Genomic DNA, 12518 nt, shown 5'->3' with positions numbered 1-12518 from the left:
TCAGCCCACAAGCTAAACACTACAGGGTGTTCTCCGGTGGCAGGAAACTGCCACCAGATGGGACCACAGAGAGGCGGGCGGGGCAAGGCCAAGAACAGGATGCACAGGTTGGATTGAGTCTCGTCTGCAAAACACAACAATGGCAACACGTGCGGGACATGTGTGCCTGACGACGGGCCCCCGGCAAAGAAAACGGTAACAGACGGCCATGTCCGAGGCCTGCCGCGTCTGTGAGGAGGCCGAGGTACGGGTTTCCAGCAGACTTGAGCACTGCACGCTGTCTGCACGGTGGCCACTAAGAACCATCAAAGAAAGCTAAGGTGAGCAGAGGCCTGGAACAACACCAGGTCATAGCCCACCTCCCAGACTACCCGGGAAGAGTGACGCCTCTATGCCAAGAAAAACTGCCCTGAAATAACACTGGCCAGAGTGTGACACTGAGGGGACAGTACAGGCCATCTTTTCTTCTTATTTCTTCACCTGTGTCATCTAAATTTTTTTTTTAAGATTTATTTTATTTATACAAGAACTGGGGTACAGGCCAGAGGCAAGGGAGGGTGAGAGGATTTATCAGAGACAGTGTGGGGAACAGAACAGGCAGATGGACAGAAAATACTGCTGAGGGGAGCAGCGGGCAAGGCAGGAGTGGTCTGCCATGCCATGTGGGAATCTCCCTGGCTGGCTGGGAATCGAACCTGCGCTGCAGAGGTTGTGGACAGCTTCACAGCGCTGCGTTCAACACTCACCACAGGTGAGGCCCTTATCTAAATTTTTACAGGTGACTTTGAAAACAACGGGCATGAAGACATCCCTGCTGTAGAGGCAGCCCTGACTCTCAGATGTACGCTGGGGAGCAACACGCCCTTGGGGAGGGTTCTCGCTAAAGACACCAGCGCTATCCCTTCTAAGCTCACTGAGCCCTGGATGCTGGGCCAGGCTCCTGCCCACAGGGCAAGGCCAGGAGACACCCCGCAGCTCCCACACCCGCCAGCCACCCCTTAGTGCCAGGTCACTGAGTGTCACATGAGTGACAGGATGACTTGCAGCCACTGACTGGCTAATCTTTCAGTGGCATCCGCCTCACCCCACAGATGAAGCTCAAAGCAAAGAACTCCCCCTCTGCAGCCCCATGTGAGACATCAGGCTCCTGCCCTTGTGGGTCCTCTGGTCACACCCCATCAGCACCTTCCTAAGAAGCCCCCAAAGGGAAAGCCTGAGCAACCTGGCCGGGAAGTCTCCTCAGCACATATGAGTCCTGCCTAGCCCGTCAGCATGGGCTGGCTCTTCAGGCCCTCCCTCTGCCTCCAGAGTCCCGCCTCAACTATATTTAGGTACAAAAGGAAGAAGAAAGCCAAGAAATGGTATCAGAATCTACTTCCTATAAAAGGAGTCAAGTGCCACCTCATTACCATTAGGATGCCTGCTCGCCCATCGGGTGGCTGGACCAGAGCCTACGACATACGCAGAGACATTGGACTCCTGAGCATCACCGGTGGGCGGTGGGCGGGGAGGGGTGGGGCGCGGTGCCGGCGCGGAGGCAAACAGCCCAGTGTTTTCCAAAAAGTTAAACACAGAATTCCTGTGTAAGCCAGCCATCTCACTGCTGGCACAGAATAGCCAAAAGCATGTGGAGCGGGGACTTGAGAGGACGCAGGCACACCTGAACCCCCCCACCCTGCTCCCCCAGCACTGTCACGATGGCCAGCTCCCAAGGACAGGCAAACGGGCAGAAAGGCGGTCCAGCCATGCAACAGAATGTTATTCGGGCATCAAAAGGAAGACACAGGCTATACTTGGATGAAACACGAGGCACTGATTATGCCAAGTGAAACAGGCCAGCCACAGACAGACGGCACAGTGCTGCACACTCAAGAGACGGAAAAGGGAATGCGGCTTCCCAGGGCATTAATTCTCTCTCTATTAGCCTGTTTCAAAAGGGAGGGAGGGAATCAAATGGGCCTTCTAGGGTTGAAAACTGAATCTAAAATTAAGAAATCACTGGAGAGGCTCACCAGTGGGCTGGCCCAGCAAGAGAGGGCAACAGCAAATTAGAAATAGCGCAATAAAACTCGCCAGCCTGAGTCACAGATGGAAAACAGTATGAAGAACAGAACAGAAGAGATATGCAGACTTAGAGAGTCCCACATTCACATAACTGGACCCCTGGTAAAAAAGAGGAGAGAAAATGGAACAGATATGCTGTGTGAAGAAATAGGTCAAGATTTTTCCCCAAATCACCCAAGTCATCAATCCACAAATTCATGAAGTTCAGCAAATATGAAGCAAGACAGATCTCTAACGATCCACATAGGTGCTTAATAGTCAACATGCAGAAAATGAAAACTACAGGAGATTTTAAAAGAACCTGCAGGAAGAAAGACACATCACGTTCGGGAGAACAATAGATCCGCATCTTGAGTCTCCTCAGGAGCAAGAGCAGAGTTAATCTGCTAGGAGATAAAGCAAACCTATAATTTTACACAAGGAGAAAATAAGACAAAATAAAGACGTTTTCAAACAAATGATAAAAAAGTTCGTCACCCAAAGAAGTGCACTACAGAAAGGCTGAGGAGATCCGTGGGTCGGCAGAACCTGATCCCAGAGGAAATTAAGGGGAGGCGTGAAGCAGGGTGGATACACGCAAGAGGGTGTTGGCAATTTTAAGCAAAACACGGTAACAGAGGCTCAGAGATGCGTCAGAAAAATAGAAAAAAGGGCAAGGAGGAGGTTAAGTAGAATTCAACTGCTGTGAAGATCTTATGCTGTGTGAAAGTGGTAAAAGTACTCATTTCAATAGCTTTTAACGTGTGGGACTGCCGTTGTCATCTCCAGGCTAAGCATTGAAAGAACAGAAGAAAGATAAAATAAAATGCTAAGAGAGGAAATTAAATGCGATAATAAACAAATATGTGATTAAAAAAACCAAAAGGCTAGAAAAGAAGAATACAGGAAGCCAGAGTTAGGGATCAGAGAGAGAAAACGATCAGCAAGATGGAGGAGGTTAACAATTATGATACAAATAAGTGGACGAAATATTCCAATTTTAAGACAAATATTGATGGACCAGAATTTCAAAAAATAAAAAGACCTAATGTTTTACTATTAATTTGCAAGAGAAGGCATTTACAAACTAGGATGCAAGAAACGGAAAGGAAAGGGGTGGAGGGACGCATGCCACACAAACTCCAGCACAACGGGAGCTCATAAACACTGAGTATTTCATGGAGGCCCAGGATCCTCAAAGGCCCTGGCAGTGTGAGCCTGGCAGCAGAGCTCCCAGAGACCCCAGCACTGGGCGCCTGCGACGGCCCCCACAGACGGTTGGTCAATGTCCGGGGGCTGCCTTCTCCCCAAACTGGTTTTAGATCTAGTGTAACACCCAAATCCCAACAGGCGTTTGGGTTTGGAGGAAAGTGACCAGCTGTGTGGATGTCGGCAGGCACTGGAGGAGATGTGGCTGCCCTGGGGAAGAGAACAAAGGTGGCAGCCGGCTTCACGCTGGCTCTCACGCCAGGTAGAGCAGGATGAGGCGTGTGGGCATAAGCACAGACGAGGGAGCCATGGCACATCATGGAATCCAAAGAAACAATGAGCCCCTCACGCACAGACTTGATTTAGGGCCGCGCCTGAGGCTAGCTGCGGAGGTGGCAGCCTGACTAAGGGGGAGAGGAGCCTGCCATTCCCTTCAGTCTCACCACCGCCACCCCTGCACTGGCAAAATGAAATCAGATCATGCCGCACACCTACGGACACCCCAGTGGCTTCTTTTTGCCACTTTTTGCCACATGATAAAGAGGCACCTCCCTGAGGACCCTGGGTGCTTTATCACTTGCTTCCTCTCTCAACACCCTGCACCCACATCACTGACTCCACTTTGGACAAATGCCTTGCTTGTCCCTAAGAGCTCACCCCTGCACATACCCTCTCTTCCTGCAAGACCACCCTCTGGACCCCTTGTTAGCCTCAGTCACCTCCTCCAGGAAGAACTCCTGGATTCTCTAACCAGGCTACGTGCTCCCTATCAGTGAGCCATGAGTTAACTCCACAGAGTGCCTCTCACATCCCTTGAGGGGTCACCACATGCGGGGCCCCCTAGGCTGATTGCAAACTGAGGAGTTGTGTCCCCATCCCTTATCACCTAAGTCGAAAAGTTTTCTTTCAAGAAGAAACAACCTAGAAGCACTGAGAACAGCTGGTGGAGAATCAAGAGAGACCTGAACTGGGAGTCTGGGGGGAGGGGGAGGGGGGAGGGGGCGGGAGGAGATGAATCAGCTGAGTCTATTTTGCTCCAAAGCATAAGGTTCTAAAATCGTCTCTGAGCATCGAGTTTCACTTCTTTCCAGCTCTGGAGTCACAGTTCCACTGCTGTAAATCACTGCCTCCTGGAAGCCACCCAAGATCAACTTCCTGCCATTGTAAATCTCCCTCAGCCATCCCTGCCCATGGCCCCAGACACCAGGCTGCTCTGATTCAGGCTTCTGTGTCTGGACAGCCCTGGAGGTGCGCTTCCCCTCCAAACCTCCATGAGGGGAGACACGAGTCACCTGTGCAGCCCTGTGTGAGGCAGGAGATGAACAGGAGGAAAGTTACTCTGGACCCCCCTCGCGGGAGAGAGGGAGAGAATACTGTCGGGCAGGGGGCACAGTGACACCCCAGCATCACTGAAGGCGCCATCACCCGGGGAGGAGCACGCCGGTCAGTCAGCCGCACGTCCCTCTTCACCAGATGCTTGCGGGGACACCACAGCTCTGGCTTGTTCTCTGGTCGTGAAGGTGACGGTCGTGGGGTGTCAGCAGACATGCAGAGGACGCTGGGCAAAGGGTGAGGTGCTGGGTGCACAAGCACGTTCTCCAGCCTGCCGAGGGCCACACACAAGAACGGAGGGGACACACAGGCCACGCGGGAGGCATTCAGCCTGGGGGTCTTCGGTGCCAATGCTGTGCAGCCACGGCTCTGTAAGCCATCTCCACTGCACAGACACCATGTCACGGTGCAGCCACACATGGAACATTACTCAGCAATGAAAAGAGACGAGGCAGCGAGGCAGGAGAGGAAGCGGAGGATCTCACGTGCAAGTCACCAATGGGGAGAAGCCGACCCAGACAAGGCTGCCTGCACTGCCATCCTGACTGCGTGGTCTTCCAGAAAGGGCCAAACTATGGGCTGAGTGAAGATCAGTGGTCGCCAGTGGCCGGTGGGGGGTGGGGGCCAAGGCAGAGCCCACAGGATGTTCAGAGCCAGGACGCCGAGACACGGCTGGTGGAGACATATCATCTACTTGTCCAAACCCACAGAACATACACAGCAGGATGGGCCCCATGGGGAACCGTGGACCTTGGCCATGATAACACAACAACGTTGGCGGCAACAAGGGCACCCACTACTGCCAGAGGTCAGTAACAGGGAGGCCGTGGGGACGAGGCGTCTCCGCGCTTCCTGCTTCGTGTTTCTGTAAACCCAAAGCGCCGCAGGGAGTGGCTGTGCCAGGTACAGGAAGGAAAGCCAGGGTCACCTTAAGATTCTCGCCTGGCTGGGTCCACACGCGGGTCCACCTTGCTCTGGATGTCGGTGACAGCCAGTCACAGGAGAGCCGGAAGGGCCCAGAGACGGGCGTGTGGGCAGCCCACCCTCGGAGAAGCCTACTGCCACTCGCCAGCAACCTGCACCAGGGCCCTGCTCAGGGCTCAGGCTGACAGCTGTCCCTTGAGGGGATCTGGCCTCCCGCACTAGCCCAGCTCAGTGGTCTGCAAGCTCTGCCTGCACAGCATGCTCCCCCCAGAGCCCCGGGAGGGGAGGTTGAGAGGGGACAAGCGGTTCACCTGTGCACCCCTGGGTGACAAATCACCTCCCCCAGCTCAGTGCAGCTTCCTGGCAACACAAACCACAAAGGGGTGCTCCGTGTGGGAGCGGGATGGACCCTTGCCAGCGCCAGGCAGGGGTAGGCCAGGCTGGTGCATCTGTCCCTCCACACACCGTCGCCACCCCTGTGGGCCGCTCCTGCTGCCACCTGAGGGTGCAGAGCCAGGACACAGAGCTGGATGTCGGGCCAGCGCCGGGATCACGCCTGACAGGCCACACCCCCACTGCCCCCTGCCAAGGCCACAAGGAGGCCTCCTTAGGAGGGGAGGGTGTGTGTGCAAAGAAAAATTCCATCTTCGATCCAGGAACACCCAGGCCAGTAATCCATATGGTGCCTGATGGCCCACCTGGCCAGCTTTGCTTGCACAGCTCCAGACCTGCTGGGTGCCGCCCGGCCAAGCTCATGCACAGACTTGCTCCCACCCTGAGCAGCAGCCCCTGCAGAGGAGAGGCGGGGGGCAGAGGCTGTCAGGGCAAATCCCAGCTGCCAGGCTGGCAGGCGACCCACCTGCCTCTCCTGAGCCACTCCTGGGAGGGTCCAGGCTCACCCCAAGTGACTCTCACCTCTACCCCAACACCAGAGACAGACACACCCCCCACACACACACACCCAGCACACTACACGTGCACACACACCACACACACCCTGTTACACCACAGGCACACACACCACACACACATGCACACCCTGCATACACCCTGCACATACCACACACACACCACATACACACATCACACAACACCATACACACACACCCATGGCGAAGCCACCAGGTAGCCCCACATTTCTGGTGGTCTCCAGCACACTCTTCCACAGGTATAATTGGGACACCAGGAAGAACAGGCTGTTTTATGAGGAGTGAGTCAATAATTTCCTTTCCCCCCTCCCACCACCCCCTCCGCCCCACACACTCTCCCAGAGGGCCACGAGTGAGCAACACATGTGGGTGGGAAGACAGATGTGGTGGCCGTGCCCTGCTTGTCCATGCAAGGGAAGGCCCTTCGTGGCCTCCCCACCCTGGCCCATCACTCCACGCTGCCTGGTAACAAAGGTCTGTGCCTGGCCCCGCGCGGGCTTCTGCAGCTGCCCAGCTCCTCACCAGCACAGCCACCGGGGCTGGGTTAGGGTGGGGCCCACAGGGTCTACCTCTCCAGGCTCTGAGCCCAACTCCCCAGCCAGCACCCAACCAGGGCGAGCCAAACACTGGGAGCGTTTCACTCAGGTGTCCTCTGTGACTACCAGGCTTGTCCCTGTTCCTTCCCTCTGCTACCAGCAAGATGGGGCGCATCCGAGGGGCTATCTCGGGGTCATATCCCCAAGTTGAGAGGGTGGGGTGGGACAACCTCCTAGTCTGCTGGGCTCCACCCCCATAACCTGCTGCCCAGGCAGGAGGCCGGGCAGAGTGCGTGTCCACAGCCCCTGGCAGGTGACTTCGGAGCTCCCAGACAGCAGCAAGCAAGGAACCTGGAGCCCCCACTACCCAAAGCCACACGCGCGGGAGGCTCTTCCCGGGATGCAGGCATGAAAGCCAAGCCCAGAAAGCGCATGGCCCGCCCAATCCCTGGCCGTCTGACGGCAGCACCCGTGATGCCCCCTCACCACCACACGGGTTAGGAAAAACAGGTCTTCCAGAAGCGGGCGCAATGTGTACCCTGATATTTGTACCAAATGGCAGCAGTCCCTCAGCCACAGGAAAGCTGCCAAGTTTCCATCTTCCCATATACAGCCACACCTTGAATCCGGAAGCGAAGCTGCGGGGGTAGGAGGGGGCGCATTGACCATCCATGGCACAGGGCTCCAAGCAGCATGTACGCCAGGAGGACCTCCCTGTTCTGCTGGCCTGAGGGGAGCTCTGGCCCCTCAAAGACGGCTCAGAGCCCATCCATGACCTCACCAAGCTGGAGAACAGCCTCTGCATGCCTACAGGATGTCATCACTGCTCTAAGCAGCAAGTGTCTCATGCTAAAAACTCAAGTGGCTTCTTTAAATTAAATTTGATTTCTCACATCTGTGTAAAAAGCACTTTGAAGTTGAAATAATTCAGAAAGTCATTTTGAGATCATATTTTCCTCACTCACATCAAGTATTCCAGAGATATGCTCCCGGAGAAAAACACCATCCCCAACATGCACCAAATCCACATTGAAGAACCCCAGCCTCCTCTGTTGGGGGGATTTTGTTCTCATAAATGATCAGTCTTGACTCATTTAATCCCTGAACAAAATGCACACACGCCCCGCAGAGTTGCTTCTTGGAAGCACGTTCCAGCACGTGGTGCGGACAAGAGTGGGATGCTGGAGGCCAGCACCTTGGCCAGTCCTGGTTGTGGAGAGGGGAAGGGCGCTGGGTGCGCACCCCTGGGGAGCCCTTGCCAGGCCCTGTGGATCCTGGACAGAGCCCCCTGAGCACCAGCAGTCGACAGCAGCACAGGGGCCTTCCCGGATGCTCAGGCTGACGCCCATGGGTGCTTGGGCTCCAGAGAGAGAAAAGCTTGCTTGGCTCGGCTTCCAGACGGTTCCTGGACACCTACCCGGGCCAAGCCCAGCCAGATTGAGAGCTCTGGAGCTTCTGGAGACCCACTGATGAGCGACAGCCCAACACCCTCGCTTCTCAAGGGAGACGTCGCTTTAAGCAGCTCGGGGGTACCTCCTGACACAACAGTGCCAGACCCCAGTGGGACTAGTCGAGTGCCTCAAGCACGTCTGACTCCAGTTCAGTCCCAGGCTTTCTCCTCTTCTAAGCACTCCCCCTGCCTGCAGGACCCACAACCCAAAGCGGGGTAAGTGCCAACACTGTTCCCGGGTCCTCAGCCATCTCCGCTCACTTAGGCTAGGAAGAGCGGGGACCACTGACGCCACCGGTCACCTCAAAACTCATCCCAGCAAAGAGACAACTCATGTTATTCTAACATTTACAGAAAAAAGAAAAAAAGCAAGTAAACTTGGGGTGAGGGAGGGGAGGCACATCTGTTGCCAGGAGTTTATTAGCTAGAAATAGCCAGAGGTCAATAGCAGAAGACAAGAGCCCCCACATCTGATCAAAAGGCAGATATCCAGCAACTGCACCTGCGTGCCGGGTGCCCCAAAGCAGTAGCGATGCACCCCAGCTCTGCACCCCCAAGCCAGCAGCCTACCCCCTGCGGAGAAGAGGGAAGCCTCAGTCTCTTCCACACCCCCTCACGGCATGCAGGCCCCGAGCCTCCAAGGACAAGACCAGCAGGCGGGGTCTCGCTCAAGCATGCGCCTGTGCCCAGGTCAGTCATGCTGGGGCCACCCACCAAGTTATTCTCTGCCAACCACCCACAACGGCTCCCCTTCCAAGACATGACAATAAGGTCTGAGATTTGAGGGATGTACCTGACTCTCTCTCCCCTCCAGGGGTGGTGGAATCTGATCAGCAAAACCAATCTTCCCTGGGTCACCCACAAAGGCACTAACCTCATCCACGTTCTCAAAGGCGTTGATGACGTCATAGGGCAAACAGGACAGAAGGTCAATCACAAACCAGGTCTTCAGGTAGTTCATGCGGATGAGCTTGGGGTCGGAAATCACCTCTCCCGCCGGCCCCACAAAAGTGGTGTGGAAATTGAGCACAATGTCCACCAAGAAGATGACGTCCACGATGCTGTCTACCACCAGCCAGGCCACATTGTTCTGCCTGGTCTTGAAGGACACGTTGTAGGGGACAAGGATGGCCGTGTAGAAGGTCAAGATCAGGATGATCCAGTCCCATGTGGTCTTGAACACGCAGTAGTGCAGGATGATGTGTGGTGGTGTCTTGGGCGCCTCTTGCTTGTACTGGGGCAGGATGTCCGAGCCGAGCTGCAGGACCTATGGGGACACGGGCGAGAAGTGTCACAATGGAGGCAACACTGAGGGCTCGCTGGGCACAGGACAGCACGGGTGGACGTGATCATGCGGACATGATGGGCACAAACACAATGAAACAGCGACAGATCTCGCAGCCGGAAGCCGAGCGCGGAGCCCGGTGCAGACGCCTCCTGCCAGTCAGCTCGCTCCGCCCCCGCAGGCCTGTTCCTTCACCTGTATTGGCTATGTGGCCACTGAGAAGTGGAGCCCACCGCTCAGCAGCGCCAAAGTCCAGCAGCAGGATGGTGAGGAGGAGGCGGCGCAACCCTGCCCTGCAGAGCCCGGGCCCAGGACGAGTGGCAGTCATGGGATGCCTGCTGGGAGCTAACGGCAGGGCCAGGGCCATGACCTGACGCTACCTGAGGAGGAGGTGCTGGACCCAAACCCGATGTGAAGACAAGACCCCACCCATATGCTGGAATGAAAAATGATCTTCGTCAGAAAGTGGGACTGTGGTCACATGCCAGGTGCGACAGCCACGGAAACACTGGGAGGCCCAGGTGACCCAGGAGCACCTGCGTGAGGGGAAAATAGCAGGTAGGCCTGAAGGGGAAGCAGGCACCCGGTACTCAGGACCCATGGGCCACAGGGGGGTCATTCTCAGCGTGCCTAAGGGTGATTGCAGGGGTCGAAGCAAGGAATCACCTGAAGCATGTTTTTAAAAGAGCCCACTGCTGTGTTTAGATAATCAATGGAAGCAAAGGATTAGAGAGAAGATCAGAATCGTAGAATTTACTCTCACAGCCTGAGAAAAAGATGGGGTGATAGAAAAAAGCAGTCCCGGTCTGGGTATATTGGGAAGTTAAACCAGTGGAACTTGCCACAGACTCAAAAGTGAAGATGAAGAGGGCCTCCCCTGGTGGTGCAGCGGTTGAGCACTGGGCTGCAAAGCTGCCCACAGCCTCTGCAGCGTCGGTTCAATCCCTGGCCGCCGGAGAGGGTCCCACATGGTGCACAGACCTCTCCTGCAATGTCTGCTGCTCCCCTCAGTAGTATATTTTGTCAGTCTGCCTGTTCTGATCCCCGCTCTGGCTCTGGTGAATCCTCTCACCCTCCCGCACTTCTGACTGTACCCAGTGCTTAGATAAATAAATAAATAAATCTTTAAAAAAAAAAAAAGTTAAGATGGAGAGATGATAGCTTCCTTCCAAGCCTGGTGCGGTCCTGGCCCAGAGGACGCTCTGCAGGACTGTGCCTGGGGGATCCCCTGAGCTCAAAACTCAACAGACACGCTCCCACCACCAGAACCAGCCAAAACACGAGCCCGACAGGACTGCAGCAGGAGGGAGGGTATAACAGAGTTAAGAGTAGATCAGGGACACTGAAAATAGAAAAGCAACAGAGAAAACCAGTAATCTACAAAATCAGTAAGGTAAAAATGAAATTGAAAACCTATAGCAAGACTGAAAATAGAGTGGGAGGGGTGAGCATGAGAGCACGGGAACAGGCGTGACCCGCACCCCAGAAGCAGGCCACGAGTGCAAGCCCGGGAGACGTGGAAGATGGTGAGGGGAGCTGCCAACTGCTGGACACTTACAACTGGGGCACCTGGATGGATGGGCCTTGACAAACACAAACAAAATGATCCACGGTCCACAGCTTGTAGACCCCTGAACTCCCCATGCAGGACTGCCCAGGCCAGCGGTTTTACATGGTGACAGCACCCGAACCGTACAGACAACGAACTGCGACGCCACAGACTCTTCCAGAAAACAGGAGTGAAGGGAACCGGATCAATGCATGCTGTGAAGCTGGGATTGCCCAGATTTCAAAACTAGAAAAAGACCCCCAAAAAGGAGAAAACAACAGAACAATATCTCTCGCAAATATAGAAGCAAAAGCCTGTAACAAGTAGCATAGAATTCAGCACAGAAGAAGGCCGGCTAAGCGGGGTGTACTCCAGGACTGGTTCAACTCCCAAAATCAGCGCCTGTGTCCACCACAGTAGCCGTGAAGAAAAGTCACATGGCCTAAATCGATGTCGAAATGCGTTGACAAAATCCAGCCCCGGTCATGATAAAAAATTTAAAATAGGGCCTCCCTGGTGGTGCAGGGGTTGAGCACAACACTGTGAAGCTGTCTGCCTTTGCAGCTCAAGTTCAATCCCCAGCCAGCCGGGAAGCAACCCACATGGCACAGCAGACCTCTCCTGTCTCCCCACCGCTCCCCTTAGCAATGGATTTCTGTACATCTGCCTCTTCTGCTTCCCACTCTCTCTGGTGAATCCTCTCACACTCCACGACTCTGGCCTGTACCCCATTTCTAAAAAAATTGTTTTTTAATTTAGAATAAGAATAGAGAGGAACTTCTACAACTTGATAAACAGTACCTACAAAAATATATATTTCTGACCCCAGCTTTAATAAGAGAATGAAGACTTCATAGAAGATGCAGAGCAGGCAAGACAGCTGCTTTCATGCCGGTGACGCAATGAAGGGCAGCCACCGAGGGAAGACCAAGAGGGTCAGGGGATAAAAGGGGACCAGAGAAGAAGGAAGAAGTGAAAGTACCCTATCGGTACATGACGTCATGATGGCACAGATTATCCAAGTATCTGCATTAAAAACTTCTAGAACTAATAAGTGTATTTAGCAAGTATCACACAAACGAAACACACACAGATAATTCTATTTCTAGATACTAGAGATGAATGCCAAAATCACACAGCACCATTTGCATGGGACAACGGGTGGGGGTGGGGGTGGGGGTGGGGGGGTGGGGCACACCAGTGCAGCACATTCCATGCGCAGACATGTCCATCTCCTCCCCTCCAAACTGGTATACAGTTA

General features: G+C 54.6%; 1 protein-coding gene across 1 annotated transcript in view; it reads right to left on the bottom strand.

The window, feature by feature from the left end:
• The window catches only part of KCNH1 (potassium voltage-gated channel subfamily H member 1), a gene marked incomplete at both ends in the record, with an annotated part of 143959 nt that overhangs the window by 71588 nt on the left and 59853 nt on the right, over positions 1 to 12518 (bottom strand). The window contains one exon of the mRNA XM_084245500.1: positions 9298 to 9690. Coding sequence (XP_084101626.1) covers positions 9298 to 9690 — 393 coding nt within the window. The remainder of the gene's footprint in view (positions 1 to 9297; positions 9691 to 12518) is intronic.

The sequence above is a fragment of the Talpa europaea genome (assembly GCF_964194135.1).
Source record: "Talpa europaea genome assembly, chromosome: 10".
NCBI classification, from domain to species: Eukaryota; Metazoa; Chordata; class Mammalia; order Eulipotyphla; family Talpidae; genus Talpa; species Talpa europaea.
This window is presented reverse-complemented; position numbering and strand designations above follow the sequence as displayed.